Here is a 23,604-nt window from a genome sequence, read left to right as displayed (position 1 = left end):
TATTCAATGAATACTACTAAGTTTAATAACTGTGTTGTGGCCCTGCAAATGTGTCAGAGAACTGCAGTGATGCAAAGTTTTTCGCTGCAGTAGATCAGGGATTTCCCATGCAGGAAAAAAATTGGCGCAAGCCTGCAGGCGAAATAGAATTTTTTCCCTTGTTTTTCAAAAGGACAAGCCACACTGCGTGTATTCAATGAATACTACTAAGTTTAATAACTGTGTTGTGGCCCTGCAAATGTGTCAGAGAACTGCAGTGATGCAAACTTATTCGCTGCAGTAGATCAGGGATTTCCCATGTAGGAAAAAAATTGGCGCAAGCCTGCAGCCAAAATAGTATTTTTTCCCTTGTTTTTCAAAGGACAAGCCACACTGCGTGTATTCAATGAATAATGTATGTCTTCTGGCCCTGCCTACACAATTCTATCCCTGTAGCATTAATGCCGGGTGCAATGGTCTGCACAGCCGGTTTTGAGAAAAAAAAAAAAATGCAACACTGCTAACAGCAGCCTGGACAGTACTGCACACGGATAGATGTGGCCCTAGAAAGGACCGTTGGGGTTCTTGAAGCCTACACTCACTGCTAACACTCTCCCTGCCTAACCACCACTTCTGTCCCTATTGCAGGGCGCAATGCTCTGCAGATCCAATTTTGAAAAAAAAAAAAAATTACAGTGCTAACACAGTACTGCACACTATTAGATGTGGCCCTGAGAAGGACCGTTGGGGTTTTTGAAGCCTACACTAACTCCTAACGCTTTCCCTACAGCAGCTCCAGCACGATACCACTGTCCCTCAGCTAACTCACCCTGATATTCGCACGAATATTTCACGTTTCTATGACACAGGAAAGTGAGATAATTACATTCTGTACGTAAAATTTGGACGCTAATTCTTTTGCGCATAGAATTGAATAATCGAGTTGGTACACATTAGCTTTTCCTATTTATGACATAATCAATGCTCGTGCCAAATTTCATGTTTCTATGACACCGGAAAGTGAGAAAATTACATTCCGTACGTAAAATTTGGACGCCAATTCTTTTGTGCATAGAAGTGAATAATCGAGTTGGGACACATTAGGTTTTCCTATTTATGATATAATGAATGCTCGTGCCAAATTTCACGTTTCTATGACACAGGAAAGTGAGAAAATTACATTCTGTATGTAAAATTTGGACGCTAATTCTTTTGCGCATAGAATTGAATAATCGAGTTGGGACACAGTAGGTTTTCCTATTTATGTCATAATCAATGCTCGTGCCAAATTTCACGTTTCTTTGACACCGGAAAGTGAAAAAAAAATCATTCCGTACGTAAAATTTGAACGCAAATTCTTTTTCGCATAGAATTAAATAATCGACATGGGACCCATTAGCTTTTCCTATTTATAACATATTAATGCTCGTGCCAAATTTCACGTTTCTATGACACCGGAAAGTGAGAAAGTTACAATCTGTGCGTAAAATTTGGACGCTCATTCTTTTGCGCATACAATTGAATAATCGAGTTGGGACCCATTAGGTTTTCCTATTTATGACATACTCAATGCTCATGCCAAATTTCACGTTTCTATGACACCGGAAAGTGAGAAAATTACATTCCGTAAGTAAAATTTGGACGCTAATTCTTTTGCGTATAGTAATGAATAATCAAGTTGGGACCCATTATGTTTTCCTATTTATGACATAATCAATGCTCGTGCCAAATTTCACGTTTCTATGACACCAGAAAGTGAGAAAACTACATTCCGTACGTAAAATGTGGACGCTAATTCTTTTGCGCATAGAATTGAATAATCTAGTTGGGACCCATTAGCTTTTCCTATTTATGACATAATCAATGCTTATGCCAAATTTCACGTTTCTATGACACCAGAAAGTGAGAAAATTACATTCCGTACGTAAAAATTTGAACGCTAATTCTTTTGCGCATAGAATTCAATAATAGAGTTGGGACACATTAGCTTTTCCTATTTATGACATAATCAATGCTCGTGCCAAATTTCACGTTTCTATGACACCGGAAAGTGAGAAAATTACATTCCGTAAGTAAAATTTGAACGCTAATTCTTTTGCGTATAGTAATGAATAATCAAGTTGGGACCCATTATGTTTTCCTATTTATGACATAATCAATGCTCGTGCCAAATTTCACGTTTCTATGACACCAGAAAGTGAGAAAACTACATTCCGTACGTAAAATGTGGACGCTAATTCTTTTGCGCATAGAATTGAATAATCGAGTTGGGACCCATTAGCTTTTCCTATTTATGACATAATCAATGCTAATGCCAAATTTCACGTTTCTATGACACCAGAAAGTGAGAAAATTACATTCCGTACGTAAAATTTGGACGCTAATTCTTTTGCATATAGTATTGAATAATCGAGTTGGGACCCATTAACTTTTCTCATTAATAACATACTCAATGCTTGTGCCAAATTTCACTTTTCTATGACACTGGAAAGTGAGAAAATTACATTCCGTGCGTAAAATTTGGACGCTAATTCTTTTGCGCATAGAGTTGAATAATCGAGTTGGGACACATTAGGTTTACCTATTTATGACATAATCAATGCTCGTGCCAAATTTCATGTTTCTATGACACCAGAAAGAGAGAAAATTTCATTCCGCACGTAAAATTTGGACGCTAATTCTTTTGCGCTAAGAATTAAATATTCAAGTTGGGACCCATTACCTTTTCCTATTTATGACATAATCAATGCACGCGCCAAATTTCACATTTCTATGACACCGGAAAGTGAGAGAAATACATTCCGTACGTAAGATTTGGACGCTAATTCTTTTGCGCATGGAATTGAATAATCGAGTTGGGACCCATTACCTTTTCCTATTCATGACATTATCAATACTCGTACTAAATTTCACGTTTCTATAAAACCGGAAAGTGAGAAAATTACATTCCGCACGTAAATTTGGATGCTAAATCTTTTGCGTATAGAATTGAATAATCGAGTTGAGACCCATTAGCTTTTCCTATTTATGACATAATCAATGCTCGTACTAAATTTCACGTTTCTATGACACCAGAAAGTGAGAAAATTACATTCCGTACGTAAAATTTGGACGCTAATTCTTTTGCGCATAGAATTGAATATTCAAGTTAGGACCCATTAGCTTTTCCTATTTATGACATAATTAATGCACGAGCCAAATTTCACATTTCTATGACACCGGAAAGTGAGAGAATTACATTCCGTACGTAAGATTTGGACGCTTATTCTTTTGCGCATAGAATTGAATAATCGAGTTGGGACCCATTAGCTTTTCCTATTCATGACATATTGAATGCTCGTGACAAATTTCACGTTTCTTTGACACCGAAAAGTGAAAAAAAATTCATTCCGTACGTAAAATTTGAACGCAAATTTTTTCACGCATAGAATTGAATAATCGAGTTGGGACCCATTAGCTTTTCCTATTTATGACCTAATCAATGCTCCTGCCAAATTTCACGTTTCTATGACACCGGAAAGTGAAAAAAAATTCATTCCGTACATAAAATTTGAACGCAAATTCTTTCGCGCATAGAATTGAATAATCGAGTTGGGACCCATTAGCTTTTCCTATTTATGACATAATCAATGCTCGTGCCAAATTTCACGTTTCTATGACACCGGAAAGTGAAAAAAAATTCATTCCGTACGTAAAATTTTAACGCAAATTCTTTCGCGCATAGAATTGAACAATCGAGTTGGGACACATTAGGTTTTTTACTATTTATGACATAATCAATGCTCGTGCCAAATTTCACATTTCTATGACACCGGAAAGTGAGAAAATTACATTCCGTATGTAAGATTTGGTTGCTAATTCTTTTGCAGATAGAATTGAATAATCGTGTTGGGACCCATTAGCTTTTCCTATTTATGACATAATCAATGCTCGTGACAAATTTCACGTTTCTTTGACACCGAAAAGTGAAAAAAAATTCATTCCGTACGTAAAATTTGAATGCAAATTCTTTCATGCATATAATTAAATAATCAAGTTGGGACCCATTAGCTTTTCCTATTTATGACCTAATCAATGCTCGTGCCAAATTTCACGTTTCTATGACACTGGAAAGTGAGAAAATTACATTCTGTACGTAAGATTTGGACGCTAATTCTTCTGCGCATGGAATTGAATAATCGAGTTGAGACCCATTAGCTTTTCCTATTTATGACATAATCAATGCTCGTGCCAAATTTCACGTTTCTATGACACCGGAAATTGAGAAAATTACATTTCATACGTAAAATTTGGACGCTAATGCTTTTGCGCATAGAATTGAATAATCGAGATGGGACCCATTATCTTTTCCTATTTATGACATAATCAATGCTCGTGCCAAATTTCACGTTTCTATGACACCGGAAAGTGAGAAAATTACATTCTGTACGTAAAATTTGGACGCTAATTCTTTTGCGCATAGAATTGAATAATCAAGTTGGGAATTAGATTTTGTATGTAAAATTTGGATGCTGATTCTTTTGCGCTTAGAGTTGAATAATCGAGTTGTGACCTATTAACTTTTCCTATTTATGACATAATCAATGCCCGTGCCAAATTTTAAGTTTCTATGACACCGGAAAGTGAGAAAATTGCATTCCGTGCATAAAATTTGGACGCTAAGTCTTTTGCGCATAGAATTGAATAATCAAGTTGAGACCTATTAACTTTTCCTATTTATGACATATTCAATGCTTGTGCAAAATGTAGAGTTTCTATGACACCTGGAAGTGAGAGAATTAGATTCTGCATGTAAAATTTGGACGCTAATTCTTTTGCGCATAGAATTGAATAATTGAGTTGCAACCCATTAGCTTTTCCTATTTATGACATATTCAATGTCCGTGCCAAATTTAAAGTTTCTATGACACCGGAAAGTGAGAAAATTACATTCCGTGCATAAAATTTGGACGCTAATTCTTTTGCGCATAGAATTGAATAATCGAGTTGGAACCCATTAGCTTTTGCTATTTATGACATATTCAATGCCCGTGCCAAATTTTAAGTTTCTATGACACCGGAAAGTGAGAAAATTACATTCCGTGCATAAAATTTGGACGCTAATTCTTTTGCGCATAGAATTGAATAATCAAGTTGAGACCTATTAACTTTTCCTATTTATGACATATTGAATGCCCGTGCCAAATTTTAAGTTTCTATGACATTGGGAAGTGAGAGATTTAGATTATGTCTGTTAAATTTTGATGCTAATTTTTTTGCGCTAGAATTGAATAATCGAGTTTGGACCAAATTAATTTTCCTATTTTGGAGATAATATATGGTTGTGCCAAAATTCTTGTTTTTACGACATCGGGAAGTTGGAGAACTTTTGGCGAGTCAGTCAGTGAGTGAGTCAGTGAGGGCTTTCGTCTTTATATATATAGATCAATGCTCGTGCCATATTTCATGTTTCTATGACACCAGAAAGTGTGAAAATTACATTCCGCGCGTAAAATTTGGATGCTAATTCTTTTGCGCACAGAATTGAATAATCGAGTTGGGACCCATTAGCTTTTCCTATTTATGACCTAATCAATGCTCGTGCCAAATTTCACGTTTCTATGACACCGGAAAGTGAGAAAAATAAATTCCGTACGTAAAATTTGGACGCTAATTCTTTTGCGCTAGAATTGAATAATCGAGTTGGGACCCAATTACTTTTCCTATTTTGGAGATAGTCTATGCTGGTGCCAAAATTTATGTTTCTACGACATTGGGAAATTGGAGAACTTTTGGCGAGTCAGACAGTTAGTGAGTCAGTGAGTGAGTTAGTGAGGGCTTTCGTTTTTATATATATAGATAGATTACTGTTACATATAATATTTATTTCAAAATGATTTAATGTATTCAGAACACTTAAATTATCTTATTTGGTTATAGCACTAGTAATATTTTTCCTTGGCATGTTACGCAGTTGCCAATCCAAACGAGTATCATTGTAGTCAAAGTAGGGAACCTATTGTTAAAAATGAGTAGCATGAATACTATTTTTAGTGCCAACTTACCTAAGTGTCCCAAAACAGATTCCTTTCCTCTTCTCATTCTTTCCTTTTTTAGGTGACAACCTGTTTTTTTCCCTTTTGTCTTTTTTCTGCATTCTGTAGGAGTAAAGAGTTTAGTTTAGTAAAATACAAATATGCACTTACAGGAGTTTTCAGAGATTTATATAGCTTTTAAATTATAACTCTCTTGAAATTCTCTACCTTTCCCCCTTTGCAAGGGGAAGGCTGTCACATGATACCGCTTGTCATCTTCTGGGAGTCCTGTAATCATGTGTCACACGTTGGTCATGTGATATCAGCCCCATAAGGCTCTGCAGAGACACCAGGCCCCACAGAGCAGGAACAAGGGTAGTCAGATAGTGAGCCTCCACCATGTGACCTAGTCACAAAAATCGACAAACAAGGTACGCAGTGCAGTGAAATACACACTAGTAGAGATGAGCGAGCACCAAAATGCTCGGGTGCTCGTTACTCGAGACGAAATTTTCGCGATGCTCGAGGGTTCGTTTCGAGTAACGAACCCCATTGAAGTCAAATGGGCGACCCGAGCATTTTTGTATATCGCCGATGCTCGCTAAGGTTTTCGTTTGTGAAAATCTGGTCAATTCAAGAAAGTGATGGGAACGACACAGAAACGGATAGGGCAGGCGAGGGGCTACATGTTGGGCTGCATCTCAAGTTCACAGGTCCCACTATTAAGCCACAATAGCGGCAAGAGTGCCCCCCCCCCCAACAACTTTTACATCTGAAAAGCCCTCATTAGCAATGCATACCCTAGCTAAGCACCACACTACCTCCAACAAAGCACAATCACTGCCTGCATGACACTCCGCTGCCACTTCTCCTGGGTTACATGCTGCCCAAACCCCCCCCCCCCCCCACGACCCAGTGTCCACAGCGCATACCAAACTGTCCCTGCCCAGCCTTCAGCTGCCCTCATGCCACGCCACCCTCATGTCTATTTATAAGTGCGTCTGCCACAGGAAAAGCAGGCACACACTGCAGAGGGTTGGCACGGCTAGGCAGCGACCCACTTTAAAATGGGCGGGGCAATAGTCCACAATGCTGTACAGAAGCAATGAGAAATCCAATCCTGTGCCACCTCCATCTGGAGCTGCACACGTGGGCATAGCAATGGGAAACCTATGTGCCACACACTATTCATTCTGTCAAGGTGTCTGCATGCACCAGTCAGACCGTGGTTTTTTATAAATAGTCACAGGCAGGTACAACTCCGCAATGGGAATTCCGTGTGCACCCACAGCATGGGTGTCTCCCTGGAACCCACCGGCTGTACATTAATATATCCCATTGCATTGCCCATCACAGCTGAGGTAAGAATGTCATGTTTAATGCAGGTGGGCTTCGGCCCACACTGCATGCCCCAGTTAGACTGGGGTTCTTTAGAAGTGGACACATGCATTTACAACTCCCTGTGGACCCACAGCATGGGTGGCTCCCTGGAACCCACCGGCGGTATATAAATATATCCCATTGTATTGCCCAACACAGATGATGTTACGTCAGCTGTAATGCAGGTGGGCCAAAAGTTAATTGGATTACACTGTAGGCGAGGGCCCCAAAAAATTGGTGTACCAACAGTACTAATGTACCTGAGAAAAATTGCCCATGCTCAACCGAGAGGGCAGGTGAAACCCATTAATCGCTTTGGTTAATGTGGCTTAATTGGTAACTAGGCCTGGAGGCAGCCCAGTAAAAATAAAAATTGGTTCAGGTGAAAGTTTCAACGCTTTAATGAGCATTGAAACGTATAAAAATTGTTTAGAAAAATTATATGACTGAGCCTTGTGGGCCTAAGAAAAATTGCCCGTTCGGCGTGATTATGTGTGGTTTCAGGAGGAGGAGCAGGAGGAGGAGGAGGAGGAATATTATACACAGATTGATGAAGCCAAAAGGTCCCCGTTTTTGATGGGGATAGAGAACGATGCTTCCATCCGCGGGTGCAGCCTACGTATTGCTTAGGTTTCGCTGCTGTCCGCTGGTGGAGAAGAGAAGTCTGGGGAAATCCAGGCTTTGTTCATCTTGATGAGTGTTAGCCTGTCGGCACTGTCGGTTGACAGGCGGGTACGCTTGTCTGTGATGATTCCCCCAGCCGCACTAAACACCCTCTCTGAGAATACGCTAGCTGCAGGACAAGCAAGCACCTCCAGGGCATACAGCGCGAGTTCAGGCCACGTGTCCAGCTTCGACACCCAGTAGTTGTAGGGGGCAGAGGCGTCACGGAGGACGGTCGTGCGATCGGCTACGTACTCCCTCACCATCCTTTTGCAGTGCTCCCGCCGACTCAGCCGTGACTGGGGAGTGGTGACACAGTCTTGCAGGAGAGCCATAAAGCTGTCAAGGGCCTTAAAGAGTGTTGCCCTGCCTGTGCTGTACATGCTGCCTGATCTCAGCGCCTCCCCTGCTACCTGGCCCTCGGAACTGTGCCTTCGGCCACTAGCGCTGTCGTATGGAAATTTCACCATCAGTTTGTCCGCCAGGGTCCTGTGGTATAGCAACACTCTCGTACCCCTTTCCTCTTCGGGTATGAGAGTGGAAAGGTTCTCCTTATACCGTGGGTCAAGCAGTGTGTACACCCAGTAATCCGTAGTGGCCAGAATGCGTTTAACGCGAGGGTCACGAGAAAGGCATCCTAACATGAAGTCAGCCATGTGTGCCAGGGTACCTGTACACAACACATGGCTGTCCTCACTAGGAAGATCACTTTCAGGATCCTCCTCCTCCTCCTCAGGCCACACACGCTGAAAGGATGACAGGCAAGCAGCATGTGTACCCTCACCAGTAGGCCAAGCTGTCTCTTCCCCCTCCTCCTCATCTTCCTCCTCCTCCTCCTCCTCACCGCGCTGAGATATAGACAGGAGGGTGCTCTGACTATCCAGCGACATACTGTCTTCCCCCGGCTCTGTTTCCGAGCGCAAAGCGTCTGCCTTTATGCTTTGCAGGGAACTTCTCAAGAGGCATAGCAGAGGAATGGTGACGCTAATGATTGCAGCATCGCCGCTCACCACCTGGGTAGACTCCTCAAACTTTCCAAGGACCTGGCAGATGTCTGCCAACCAGGCCCACTCTTCTGAAAAGAATTGAGGAGGCTGACTCCCACTGCGCCGCCCATGTTGGAGTTGGTATTCCACAATAGCTCTACGCTGCTCATAGAGTCTGGCCAACATGTGGAGCGTAGAGTTCCACCGTGTGGGCACGTCGCACAGCAGTCGGTGCACTGGCAGATTAAACCGATGTTGCAGGGTGCGCAGGGTGGCAGTGTCCGTGTGGGACTTGCGGAAATGTGCGCAGAGCCAGCGCACCTTTCCGAGCAGGTCTGACAAGCGTGGGTAGCTTTTCAGAAAGCGCTGAACCACCAAATTAAAGACGTGGGCCAGGCATGGCACGTGCGTGAGGCTGCCGAGCCGCCACCAGGTTACGGCCGTTGTCACACACGACCATGCCCGGTTGGAGGCTCAGTGGCGCAAGCCAGCGGTCGGTCTGCTCTGTCAGACCCTGCAGCAGTTCGTGGGCCGTCTGCCTCTTATCTCCTAAGCTGAGTAGTTTCAGCACGGCCTGCTGACGCTTGCCCACCGCTGTGCTGCCACGCGGCGCGACACCGACTGCTGGCGATGTGCTGCTGCTGACACATCTTGATTGCGAGACAGAGGTTGCGTTGGAGGAGGAGGAGGAGGGTGCTTTAGTGGAGGAAGCATACACCGCCGCAGATACCACCACCGAGCTGGGGCCCGCAATTCTGGGGGTGGGTAGGACGTGAGCGGTCCCAGGCTCTGACTCTGTCCCAGCCTCCACTAAATTCACCCAATGTGCCGTCAGGGAGATATAGTGGCCCTGCCCACCTGTGCTTGTCCACGTGTCCGTTGTTAAGTGGACCTTGCCAGTAACCGCGTTGGTGAGGGCGCGTACAATGTTGCGGGAGACGTGGTCGTGCAGGCCTGGGACGGCACATTGGGAAAAATAGTGGCGACTGGGAACTGAGTAGCGCGGGGCCGCTGCCGCCATCATACTTTTGAAGGACTCCGTTTCCACAACCCTATACGGCAGCATCTCCAGGCTGATAAATTTGGCTACGTGCACGTTTAACGCTTGAGCGTGCGGGTGCGTGGCGGCGTACTTGCGCTTGCGCTCCAACACTTGCGCTAGCGACGGCTGGACGCTGCGCTGACAGACATTGCTGGATGGGGCCGAGGACAGCGGAGGTGAGGGTGTGGGTGCAGGCCTGGAGACGGTAGTGCCTGTGTCCTCAGAGCGGGGTTGGATCTCAGTGGCAGGTTGGGGCACAGGGGGAGAGGCAGCGGTGCAAACCGGAGGCGGTGAACGGCCTTCGTCCCACCTTGTGGGGTGCTTGGCCATCATATGCCTGCGCATGCTGGTGGTGGTGAGGCTGGTGGTGGTGGCTCCCCGGCTGATCTTGGCGCGACAAAGGTTGCACACCACTGTTCGTCGGTCGTCTGCACTCTCAGTGAAAAACTGCCAGACCTTTGAGCACCTCGGCCTCTGCAGGGTGGGCATGGCACGAGGGGGCGCTTTGGGAAACAGTTGGTGGATTATTCGGTCTGGCCCTGCCTCTACCCCTGGACACTGCACTGCCTCTTGCAACCTGCCCTGCTGCTGCCCTTGCCTCCCCCTCTGAAGACCTGTCCTCAGTAGGCGTAGCAAACCAGGTGGGGTCAGTCACCTCATCGTCCTGCTGCTCTTCCTCCGAATCCTCTGTGCGCTCCTCCCTCGGACTTACTGCCCTTACTACTACCTCACTGATAGACAACTGTGTCTCATCGTCATCGGCCTCCTCACCCACTGAAAGGTCTTGAGACAGTTGCCGGAAGTCCCCAGCCTCATCCCCCGGACCCCGGGAACTTTCCAATGGTTGGGCATCAGTCACGATAAACTCCTCTGGTGGGAGAGGAACCACTGCTGCCCAGTCTGAGCAGGGGCCCGAGAACAGTTCCTGGGAGTCTGCCCGCTCCTCAGAATGTCTCATTTTCATGGAGTGAGGAGGCTGGGAGGAAGGAGGAGCAGCAGCCAGAGGATTCTGAGTTGCAGCAGTGGACGGCGCAGAACTGTGGGTGGACGATAGATTGCTGGAAGCACTTTCTGCCATCCACGACAGGACCTGCTCACACTGCTCATTTTCTAATAAAGGTCTACCTCGTTGACCCATTAATTGTGATATTAATCTGGGGACGCCAGAAACGTGCCTCTCTCCTAATCCCGCAGCAGTCGGCTGCGATACACCTGGATCAGGAGCTCGGCCTGTGCCCACACCCTGACTTGGGCCTCCGCGTCTTCGGCCGCGTCCACGTCCTCTAGGCCTACCCCTACCCCTCAGCATGCTGTATTACCAGTAATGCAGAAACAGAACGCTGTAATTAAATGTGCCGCTTATTGGCCTGTGGTTGGAGGTTGACTTCGCTTACGGAACGCCAGGAAATAATTTGGCGCAAGCCTGCTGTAACACTTAGCTGGCTGCGTATGATTTAGGAGAACTACTACACCCAGCACACACAGACCCAGAACACTGAGCACAGTGAGAGGCAGGCCAAATAGATTTTTTGCCCAATATTTTTTTGAAAAGCCCCACTGCCTATATTCAAGGAATATGTCTTCTGTCCCTGTAGTATGTCACAGAACTGCATAGTGTTGCACTGTGGACTGCAATACTGCAGTAATTTCAGAGCCCAGACAGAGCCAGGAAATAATTTGGCGCAAGCCTGCTGTAACACTTAGCTGGCTGCGTATGATTTAGGAGAACTACTACACCCAGCACACACAGACCCAGAACACTGAGCACAGTGACAGGCAGGCCAAATAGATTTTTTGCCCAATATTTTTTTGAAAAGCCCCACTGCCTATATTCAGGGAATATGTCTTCTGTCCCTGGAGTATGTCACAGAACTGCAGAGTGTTGCACTGTGGACTGCAATACTGCAGTAATTTCAGAGCCCAGACAGAGCCAGGAAATAATTTGGCGCAAGCCTGCTGTAACACATATCTGGCTGCGTATGATTTAGGAGAACTACTACACCCAGCACACACAGACCCAGAACACTGAGCACAGTGACAGGCAGGCCAAATAGTTTTTTTGCCCAATATTTTTTTGAAAAGCCCCACTGCCTATATTCAAGGAATATGTCTTCTGTCCCTGGAGTATGTCACAGAACTGCAGAGTGTTGCACTGTGGACTGCAATACTGCAGTAATTTCAGAGCCCAGACAGAGCCAGGAAATAATTTGGCGCAAGCCTGCTGTAACACTTAGCTGGCTGCGTATGATTTAGGAGAACTACTACACCCAGCACACACAGACCCAGAACACTGAGCACAGTGACAGGCAGGCCAAATAGATTTTTTGCCCAATATTTTTTTGAAAAGCCCCACTGCCTATATTCAAGGAATATGTCTTCTGTCCCTGGAGTATGTCACAGAACTGCAGAGTGTTGCACTGTGGACTGCAATACTGCAGTAATTTCAGAGCCCAGACAGAGCCAGGAAATAATTTGGCGCAAGCCTGCTGTAACACTTAGCTGGCTGCGTATGATTTAGGAGAACTACTACACCCAGCACACACAGACCCAGAACACTGAGCACAGTGACAGGCAGGCAAAATAGATTTTTTGCCCAATATTTTTTTGAAAAGCCCCACTGCCTATATTCAAGGAATATGTCTTCTGTCCCTGGAGTATGTCACAGAACTGCAGAGTGTTGCACTGTGGACTGCAATACTGCAGTAATTTCAGAGCCCAGACAGAGCCAGGAAATAATTTGGCGCAAGCCTGCTGTAACACTTAGCTGGCTGCGTATGATTTAGGAGAACTACTACGCCCAGCACACACAGACCCAGAACACTGAGCACAGTGACAGGCAGGCCAAATAGATTTTTTGCCCAATATTTTTTTGAAAAGCCCCACTGCCTATATTCAAGGAATATGTCTTCTGTCCCTGGAGTATGTCACAGAACTGCAAAGTGTTGCACTGTGGACTGCAATACTGCAGTAATTTCAGAGCCCAGACAGAGCCAGGAAATAATTTGGCGCAAGCCTGCTGTAACACTTAGCTGGCTGCGTATGATTTAGGAGAACTACTACACCCAGCACACACAGACCCAGAACACTGAGCACAGTGACAGGCAGGCCAAATAGATTTTTTGCCCAATATTTTTTTGAAAAGCCCCACTGCCTATATTCAAGGAATATGTCTTCTGTCCCTGGAGTATGTCACAGAACTGCAGAGTGTTGCACTGTGGACTGCAATACTGCAGTAATTTCAGAGCCCAGACAGAGCCAGGAAATAATTTGGCGCAAGCCTGCTGTAACACTTAGCTGGCTGCGTATGATTTAGGAGAACTACTACACCCAGCACACACAGACCCAGAACACTGAGCACAGTGACAGGCAGGCCAAATAGATTTTTTGCCCAATATTTTTTTGAAAAGCCCCACTGCCTATAGTCAAGGAATATGTCTTCTGTCCCTGGAGTATGTCACAGAACTGCAGAGTGTTGCACTGTGGACTGCAATACTGCAGTAATTTCAGAGCCCAGACAGAGCCAGGAAATAATTTGGCGCAAGCCTGCTGTAACACTTAGCTGGCTGCGTATGATTTAGGAGAACTACTACACCCAGCACACACAGACCCAGAACACTGAGCACAGTGACAGGCAGGCCAAATAGATTTTTTGCCCAATATTTTTTTGAAAAGCCCCACTGCCTATATTCAAGGAATATGTCTTCTGTCCCTGGAGTATGTCACAGAACTGCAGAGTGTTGCACTGTGGACTGCAATACTGCAGTAATTTCAGAGCCCAGACAGAGCCAGGAAATAATTTGGCGCAAGCCTGCTGTAACACTTAGCTGGCTGCGTATGATTTAGGAGAACTACTACGCCCAGCACACACAGACCCAGAACACTGAGCACAGTGACAGGCAGGCCAAATAGATTTTTTGCCCAATATTTTTTTGAAAAGCCCCACTGCCTATATTCAAGGAATATGTCTTCTGTCCCTGGAGTATGTCACAGAGCTGCAGAGTGTTGCACTGTGGACTGCAATACTGCAGTAATTTCAGAGCCCAGACAGAGCCAGGAAATAATTTGGCGCAAGCCTGCTGTAACTCTTAGCTGGCTGCGTATGATTTAGGAGAACTACTACACCCAGCACACACAGACCCAGAACACTGAGCACAGTGACAGGCAGGCCAAATAGATTTTTTGCCCAATATTTTTTTGAAAAGCCCCTGCCTATATTCAATCAATAATATCTATATGTCTTCTGTCCCTGCCTAACCACCACTTCTGTCCCTGGAGTATTGCTGCAGGGCGCAATGCTCTGCACGGCCGATATAGCAAAAAAAATAAAATGTGCAACACTGCAAAAAGCAGCCTCCACAGTACTGCACACGGTTAGATGTGGCCCTAAGAAGGACCGTTGGGGTTCTTGAAGCCTACAATCACTCCTAACACTCTCCCTGCCTAACCACCACTTCTGTCCCTGGAGTATTACTGCAGGGCGCAATGCTCTGCACGGCCGATATAGCAAAAAAAAAAAAAATTGCAACACTGCAAAAAAGCAGCCTCCACAATACTGCACACAGTTAGATGTGGCCCTAAGAAGGACCGTTGGGGTTCTTGAAGCCTACAATCACTCCTAACACTCTCCCTATACCAGCTCCAACACAATAGCACTTTCCCTCAGCTAAGTCAGAACGCATCTGTGGCGAGCCGCGGGAGGGGCCGATTTATATACTCGGGTGACACCTGATCTCGCCAGCCACTCACTGCAGGGGGGTGGTATAGGGCTTGAACGTCGCAGGGGGAAGTTGTAATGCCTTACCTGTCTTTCAATTGGCCAGAAAAGCGCGCTAACGTCTCAGAGATGAAAGTGAAAGTAACTCGAACATCGCGTGGTACTCGTTACGAGTAACGAGCATCTCGAACACGCTAATACTCGAACGAGTATCAAGCTCGGACGAGTACGTTCGCTCATCTCTACACACTAGCGTAATTGGAATAAGTTCCTAACCTCACTAATGAAATACTGGCTATTACAATCAGCCATTTGCACTTTTTTCTGAACAAGGTATGGCATGTTTAGGACAATCTGTAGCCACATAGAATCATAGAATGGTAGCCTTGGAAGGGACCTCCAGGGTCATTGGGTCTAACCCCCTGCTCAGTGCAGGATTCACTAAATCATCCCAGAGAGATATTTGTCCAGCCTTTGTTTGAACACTTCCATTGAAGAAGAACTCACCACCTCTCGTGGTAACCTGTTCCCCTCATTGATCACCCTCAATGTCAGAAAGTTTTTTCTAATATCTAATTTGTGTCTCCTCCCTTTCATTTTCTTTACATTGTTTCTAGTCTTTCTTTGTGTAAATGAGAATAGGGCTGATCCCTCTGCAATGTGAAAGCCCTTAAGATATTTGTAGACAGCTATTAAGTCTCCTCTCAGCCTTCTTTTTTGCAAGCTGAACATTCCCAAATCCTTTAACTGATCCTCAAAGGCCATGATTTGCAGACCGCTCACCATCTTGTTAACTTCTCGGAACTTGCTCCAGTTTGTCAATGTCTTTTTTAAAGTGGGGTGCCCAGAACTGGACACAGTATTCCAGATGAGGCCTGACTAAGGAAGAGTAGAGGGGGATAATTACCTCACATGATCTAGACTCTATGCTTCTCTTAATACATCCCAGAATTGTGTTTGACTTTTTGGCTGCTGCATCACATTGTTGACTCATGTTCAGTCTATGATCTATTAGTATACCCATCTTTTTCACATGTTTCATCCCATTGCTTCTAGTATTACTTTGTGCAAATGAGAATAGGGCTGATCCCTCTGCAATGTGACAGCCCTTCAGATACTTGTAGACAGCTATTAAGTCTCCTCTCAGCCTTCTCTTGTATAAGCTAAACATTCCCAGATCCTTTAACCGTTTATTTTGGTAAGCGGTCTGCAAATCATGTGTTGCCTCTCAGTGCAGGACTTCCCAGAGGCATTTTCCCGCAGGATAATTTTCGTCACAGGAATGTCTCCACAACACTGTGGCCCACCTGGCCGCCAGATTTATCTCCAATAGAGCAAGTATGGGACCAACTTCGAAAGCCTACAAGTTTGCACGATCTAAAAGTTGTATTCCGGGTCTGTTTAGAAAAGGGAACCAAACTGAATGTGTTGCAAATATGAAGAAACAGAGGCCTCTATTAGTTAGATGTCCAAAGTCATCTGTGACATCCAGTTGCAGATTGCAAATAGCCTCGAAAATCAACTCTGAGAAAGTCCCAGCAAGTTGTTGTATCACAAATGATCAGTTGGCGAGTGCTGAAATCTCTTAACCTGAAACCATACCAAATAACATGCAGAAACTGAAAGGGTTCGACAAAGTTAAACACAAATTACTGTACATGGCTGCTGACTATGATTGCTAGAGGAGTTTTGTACCCATTGCTGTACTTTATGAGGAAGTATGATTACATCTATCAGGTCATATAAATTCACAGAATATGAGGCACATCTAAATCACATCATACAGAAACAGAAACACAAACAGAAAATTGGTGACACGAACACAAATAGTGGGCCTAAATTTCTTCTAATCAACTGTGAATACTGCAGCTTATCTGGATATGTTTTAACAGTTTATGACAAACTAATACCAGAAGAAAGACTGTACTGCTTTTTCCAAGGTGATGGGGCAACATGTTACACCTCCTGAGACTCACTGGCATGGGTTTATGAACTATTTACAGAAGAGAGAAATGTGAGCAAGCGGTTATGGCCACCAACACCTTTCCCGGACTTCTCCACATGCGATTATTATCTTTGGGGAAATTTAAAGCAGAAAGAATACACCAATCATTTGCATTCCCTAGATGAACTCAAGGAAAACTTCATGAATACTATTAGCAGCATCACCATTGAAGAGCGAGTACAAGCGCTGTGCTTTTTCCATAAGCATCTCTGCTGTGGAAAACCTGTACCGTCTATGCCACATGTGAACATGCCCTGTGGGTGGGACCTTTAGGGGGGAGGGACTTGTTATTTGTATAGTGCCAACTTATTCCGCAGCGCTTTCAGGTACTCATTTTATCGACCTTCGCAGGTTGGAGGACTGTGTCAACCTTGAGCTGGCTACCATGCAGAGATTCAACTCACAACCTTAACTGCATACTGCTGCTTTGACACTCTGCACCACACAAAGCCATCCCTTTAGTACACTATCGCACACATTGCTGTACTTATATGTGTCTGATAGTGTGCCAATGTCTACCAAATGGCCATCCCTCTAGTCAAGTTCTGTACAAGTTGGATATTGTAATTCCCTTTATGCCTAGAGCCCACGGCCATGACGGGCTCTGCAAGCGAAATTCCGCAGCAGAACCCGTCACGGCGCCCCCCCCCCCCCCCTCATGGACCCCACACTTACCTCTGGATCCGCCGCCCGACGTCCCGCATGACGCTTCGGCACAATAGAGTGCATGACACGCGGCAGCGTCATGTGACGCGCCGTCAACGTCATATGACACGCCCACGCTTCACATGACGCAGCGGAGCCCGTCACGGCGCCCCCCCAGAGACCCCATACTTACCTCCGGATCCATTGCCTGACGTCCCGCATGGCGCTTCTGCGCGCATGCACAATAGAGCGCATGACGCGCCAGACACGTCACATGACGCTGTAGACGCTGTGCTACAGTGGAAGATAGTGTGACGGACGTCTTCCATTGACTGCAATGGAAGCAGTCTGCACGTACGCCCGGGGCAAATAAAACATGCCGCGGGTGAGGACGTGTGATTTCACGGTTCGGACTTCGGCGGTGAAATTATGCACCGTGAGCATTGCGCTATTAGGTTCAATAGAACCTAATAGCTGCGGGGCAACGCGGCAGATTTCCGCCGCATAATACACAGTGGAAATCGGCCTGTGGGAATTAGCCCTTAGTAATTGATAGAAACTTGATACCTTTATCAGATCCGCAGGTTTCAGCTTCCCAGTTTATATAGGGATAAAGTTCCCCATAATAATTACCTCATTGTGATTTGCTCCTTTATTTATTTGCTTCAACAATAGATTTTCAGTAGCTTCGGTTATATTTTGTGGTCTATAGAAAACCCCTATGAGGATTTTATTGTTCATATAATCATAGAATGGTAGAGTTGGAAGGGACCTTGAGGGTCATCTGGTCCAACCCCTGGCTCAGTTGTTGTATTTTCCTCGATGTATTTCTACTCATAGAAACTCCACAGATTCATCTCCCTCCCATATACCTTTATATGGGATTTAACATAAAGACAAATCCCTCCCACTTTTACTATTCCTTCTGAACAAACTGCAACCACCCAGTCACAGCGTTCACCCAAGTAGGTCTCTGTTACTACCGCATAGTTTTCCTCAGACATTATTACTTCCAGTCCGTCTACTTTATTAGTCAGACTTCTAGCATTAGTCACCATACCGTTTAGTAGATTTTGGTTATTTTTTATTTTAGGTGTATCCCTATTAAGTAGTCTGCCAGATCTAACTGTACAAACCCCTCCCACCAATCCACCCCATATCCATTACTTAGTCCAAGGTCACTATCTTCGCCATTATCTCTTTAATTTGTCTCCCCCAGGTCCCTAGTTTAAACACTTTTCCAGCCTTCTAGCTATCTTCTTCCGCAGCACAGCTGCCCCGTCCCTATTGAGATGCAGCCCAGCTATGGTAGAACTTGTAGCCAACAGCAAAGTCGGCCCAATTCTCCAGGAACCTAAACCCCTCCTTCCTACACCAACTCTGGAGTCACTTGTTTATCTTCCTAATCTTCTTCTCTGGTGTGGCACGTGGTACAGGTAGTATATCGTAAAATCAGATTGTCCGACTCTTCCAACCCTCACAGCTCAGTCATCGGCTGAGTCCTGACACGCAGTGGAACCGAGACGCAGAAGAGAAGAATGCAGAACCCGAAACACTCAGACCTGAGAAAACGTTCCAGTTTTAGGGTCTACTAATTACCCGGGATGTGACATGTAGGAGCTCAACCAGTTCAAGTTCCTTGGGACCCGAAAGGGACAGGTTTTCCTTTTGGGCTCGTACACACAAGTTAGTCTCAATCAAATGTTCTCTCACTTTCTTGCTCTTATTCCTTCTTATTGCCAGATCCTCAAACACCTCCATAAAAAAAAGAGGTTAAGATTGCCTTACTACAGGAAACACACTTTATTTCAGGTAACATTCCCAATTGCAAATCCAAACACTACCTGACATGGTTTCACAGTTCCCACCCAGAGAGGAAAATTTGCGGAGTGTCAATAGCCCTTCATAAACACCTTCCGCACCGGGTTATCACTTCTGAAATAGACCCGGAGGGACGATAAGTCTTCCTTAAACTTCTTATTGATAATAGAACTCTAATCATAGCAAATGTTTATTTCCCTAACCATGCACGTTTTCTTCGGTCTCTGGATCATGGACGCTCTCTCAAAATTTGCTGCAGGCTCAAGAATAATCCTCGGAGGGGATGTCAACATCTGCTTCGAACCTGAGCTAGATTCTTCAGCGGGTAGGTATGGGGTCTCTTTCTCACTCACACGCAATAGGTTTCTTTGCAGCTGGTGGATCTGTACTTCACCCTAAAGCCAAAGTTTACAGCTATCATTCTCTAGTACATAACAGCTACAATCGTCTACATTACCTATTTATACCTCATGATCTCATGTATTTGACACCCTCCAGTTCTCTGGGAGGATTCTTGTTGCCTGATCACGCTCCGGTCTTTGGGGCCCTGAGGGGATAAATGGAGGGCAAGAGTGGGCATATCTTGGACAATCTCCTGAACGACCCTCTGTGCTTGGAGGCAGTAAGACAGGGGATACTTCATTAAAAAGGGAACATGCCCACAGCTTAAGGAAACTGATAGCATACCTAGAATTATTGGAGTCCTCCAATAAAAGGACACCATCAGATGCTCTCAGGACAGGCATTTTAGAAACCCGTGTGAAAATCCTTTCTATCCTCGATCAATACACTCTTTGCGCTAGAGACAGATGGGGAAGCGGTTTCTATGAATATGGAAGTACATGTGGTCGGAGGTTGGCCAGGAAGCTACATCCCAGGACATCAAATCCCAACGTCGTTTTGATCAATTCCCCAACCAAAGGCATAGTACATTTTAATTCCGATATCTTGAAATGTTTCAGGCTATATTACCAGAATCTATATAACCGGAAGGATAGCCAGGGAGGGGGAAACTCCCAAAATTCACTACTCATTCACGAATATTCAGACAAATTTGCACTAGGGGCAATCCCCTCATAAGAGGTTGACAATCTGGAGGATAACATATCCTAGCAGGAAATAAAAAACATGATTAAAGACTTAAAAACAGGGAATAAGCTACACGGTGAGATGTAGCCCTAAGAAGGAGAGTTGGGATTCTTGTACGGAGGATCAGAACTGTAAAACTCTCCCTATAGAAGTCGCTGTGTCCCTACACTCTGCCTTATGCACTGCACACACAGAACAGTATAACTGAACTATGTTGCAGTAGGCTAGGAAATTTTACAGTGCAGTTTCACGGTGAGAGCTCGTTGTATGGCACTGCAGCCTGAGAACGCTATTACTGAAAGGCTGGGAACAGGCCTAGATGCGTAAAAATAAAATTGGTGCACTACTGCTCCCAGACGGCCACAACTGTAAAGCACACGGTGAGATGTAGCCCTAAGAAGGAGAGTTGGGGTTCTTGTACGGAGGATCAGGACTGTAAAACTTTCCCTATAGAAGCAGCTCTGTCCCTAAACCCTGCGTTATGCACAGCACACACAGAACGGTATAACTGAACTAGTTCGCAGTAGGCTAGGGAATTTTAGAGCGCAGTTTCACGGGGAGAGCTCGTTGTACGGCACTGCAGCCTGAGAACGCTATTACTGAAAGGCTGGGAACAGGCCTAGATGCGTAAAAAAAAATTGGTGCATTACTGCTTCCAGCCAGCCACAACTATAACGCACATGGTGAGATGTAGCCCTAAGAAGAACCGTTGGGGTTCTTGCACAGAGGATTAGGAGTCCTGTAAAACCTTCCCTATATAGGCAGCTCTGTCCCTAAACTCTGCGTAATACACTGCAGACTGAGAACAGTATAAGTGATATGGCCTGCACAGCCCGAGATGCTTAAAAAAAAATTGGTGCACTACTGCTCCATGCCAGCCACAACTATAATGCACACGGTCATATGTAGCCTTAAGAAGGACCGTTGGGGTTCTTGAAGACAGGATCCTACGCTAACACTATCCTTGTATAAGCTGCAGCCCTTTTCCTAACCTCTGCCAGCATGCGTCTGAGGCGAGCCGCGGGTGGGACCAGTTTAAGTACTCGGCGTTCACCTGATCGGCCCAGCCACTCACTGCTGTTGGAGGGCAGAGGGCTGGCACGGCATAGCAGGAAGTGGTAATGCCTTCCTCGCATGTTTATTGGCTAGAAAATGGTGCTAAACATGCGTGGAAGGAAATGCAATTGGCTCGAGTACCGCGTGGTGTTTGTCTCGAGTAACGAGCATCTCGAGTTCCCTAATACTTGAATGAGCATCAAGCTCTGACGAGTTTGCTCGCTTATTTCTATTCTCCTGCACCTCTTCTAAGACAATGCAGAAGGTCAAAGAAAAAAAAAAGCAGTCTTTTTAAAAGAGGAATTTCTCACATAAACTCAAAAAGAGATTGAATGAATAGACGTCCTAGAATTCCACTTCGTGAATAGCGGCAGGAGTACAACCACCTATCGCAACTCAGCTACGACAGTGTAAAGATGACATTACTTCTTTGCTCTTATATAGCTTTCTAAGAGAAATGAAGCGGAAGCTCCATTTTGAAATCTAATATAGATATCATTTTTTAACCCCTAGAATAATACTAGAAATGGATACTTATAACAATATCAGTGATTCATCTAGTGTCTTGTCCCAGTCCGTACTTAAAGTTGTATTGCCTTTTTTTGCCACAACTTGACCCAAAACCTTTCAAGTGGTTGATGCCGATTTAGTTACAGTTCCGTGTCGCTGCTCCTTTGGCGCCATGGAAGGACCTGGTGTGTCTTCCTGCCTGCCTTCTCAATCAGTTGTCATGCGTCCGGGTTCCTTTTCCCACCGTTTCGGTGAGGCCTGAGGTATTCTCAATTGTAGATCGCAAACTTGAGTTTTTTATATAGCGCGGAGCATATCGAAGAGAACACCTTTCTTTTACGCTGAACCTCTGTGGAAGAGTCTGCAAAAATTTGAATTTTCTGTCTCTCAATTTTCAGTATTGTGATAGACATGATGATTATTTATAAAATGTCTATCGATTAATATAACCCAAATGTATTTTGCTGTTGTAATGACTCTAAGCTCTGTGGAGTCTAAAGGACACACACAATCTAATCATGGTATTTGCTAGCCAATGGATGGGTGATGTATTTGCTCTAAGTACATAGAAGTTGCTCAACCAGTTTCTAAGAGTTAAGGGCTATAGTGTTATGTGTAGATCTGTGTCCAATACTGAGTGTTTACCTAGCCCCCTTCCACTCCCATCCTGAAACTTCTACAACAAAGGAATTGCTTCAGCCTGAGCACATGTTGATAAAGTTGTCTGCATGCTAAAGAGGACAAAGTCCAAACTACACGGGACTTGGAAGGGGGTGGGCAGAGAGGTGGGGGATTCTATATGATCCGACAAATGAGAATCCTATATGTTACTGATGTAACCTGTTGCACGCCCATTGTGTGTCTGTACAATAAAAGGCCCTGTCTGGCTGTTTCTGGGCAGAGAGCCATTTTGGATATGAGATTGATCAGCTCGTGTCTCAATCTGCGCGACGATGTGTGCACACAATACTCAATTTGGAAGCGACAAAATACCCCAAAGCCTGCTGGAGAAATCATAATCCAGATCAGTGGAGTCCCTGGGTGAGCGAGTGGATCTGTGAGGTCACAGCCTGGAACGTACAGAGATCGGCAGATGGCACGCAGAACTCAGGGGCCCGAAAATCTACAGAACACGGTAAGATTGCTTTATGTAAATCTACCGATGTGAGCTGGGTTCTGACTGCTTTTCTGCCTGTTCCTGATCCAGACTGGACCGTCACTGAAAGACAGGTAATAACTCTAGTTCTGTCCACTCGGAAAAATCACCATGTTACCTGTCTAGGGGTATTTTGTATGCTGTGTATATTATGTCTGAGACGGTTAAAAATTGTGTATGCAAGACCAAGAGACAAATTCTGTGAGGGTTAATGTGTCGGGAGGGCGGACTCGGCTGTTTACGTCTGAGGGAACACGCCAGTGACATTTTCTCCTAGGTAAAACTAGTGTGAGGTTAGGAAGATTTATGATACGTATACTTACCTTTTATGATTGAGCGTGTTATGTTCTCATATGTGGAAAGGAATATACTGTGAAGTATAGCCGTGCTTTGTGACGGCTGATTTCTCCAGAATATTGTTGAGGGTTTGGTCATTGAAAATAATCGTCAGTCTCTGTGTATAGCTAAATGTCCTGTCTAGATCGTGTACAAGGAGTGCTCTTGGGGATTACTAGTATACGGTGGGCTGTTATAAAGGTAGATG

At 44.9% G+C, this 23,604-nt stretch overlaps 1 protein-coding gene across 1 annotated transcript in view; it reads right to left on the bottom strand.

Annotated features, from left to right (window-relative positions):
• Positions 1–23,604, bottom strand: part of JADE2 (jade family PHD finger 2) — a 1,098,400-nt gene that overhangs the window by 37,181 nt on the left and 1,037,615 nt on the right. The window contains 1 exon segment of the mRNA XM_066591009.1: positions 6,024–6,116. Within this exon segment, the coding sequence (XP_066447106.1) occupies positions 6,024–6,116 (93 nt within the window).

This window comes from Eleutherodactylus coqui, chromosome 2 (genome assembly GCF_035609145.1).
Source record: "Eleutherodactylus coqui strain aEleCoq1 chromosome 2, aEleCoq1.hap1, whole genome shotgun sequence".
Taxonomy (NCBI): Eukaryota; Metazoa; Chordata; class Amphibia; order Anura; family Eleutherodactylidae; genus Eleutherodactylus; species Eleutherodactylus coqui.
Note: the sequence above shows the minus strand (reverse complement) of the source record. Positions and strands in the feature narration are given on the sequence as shown.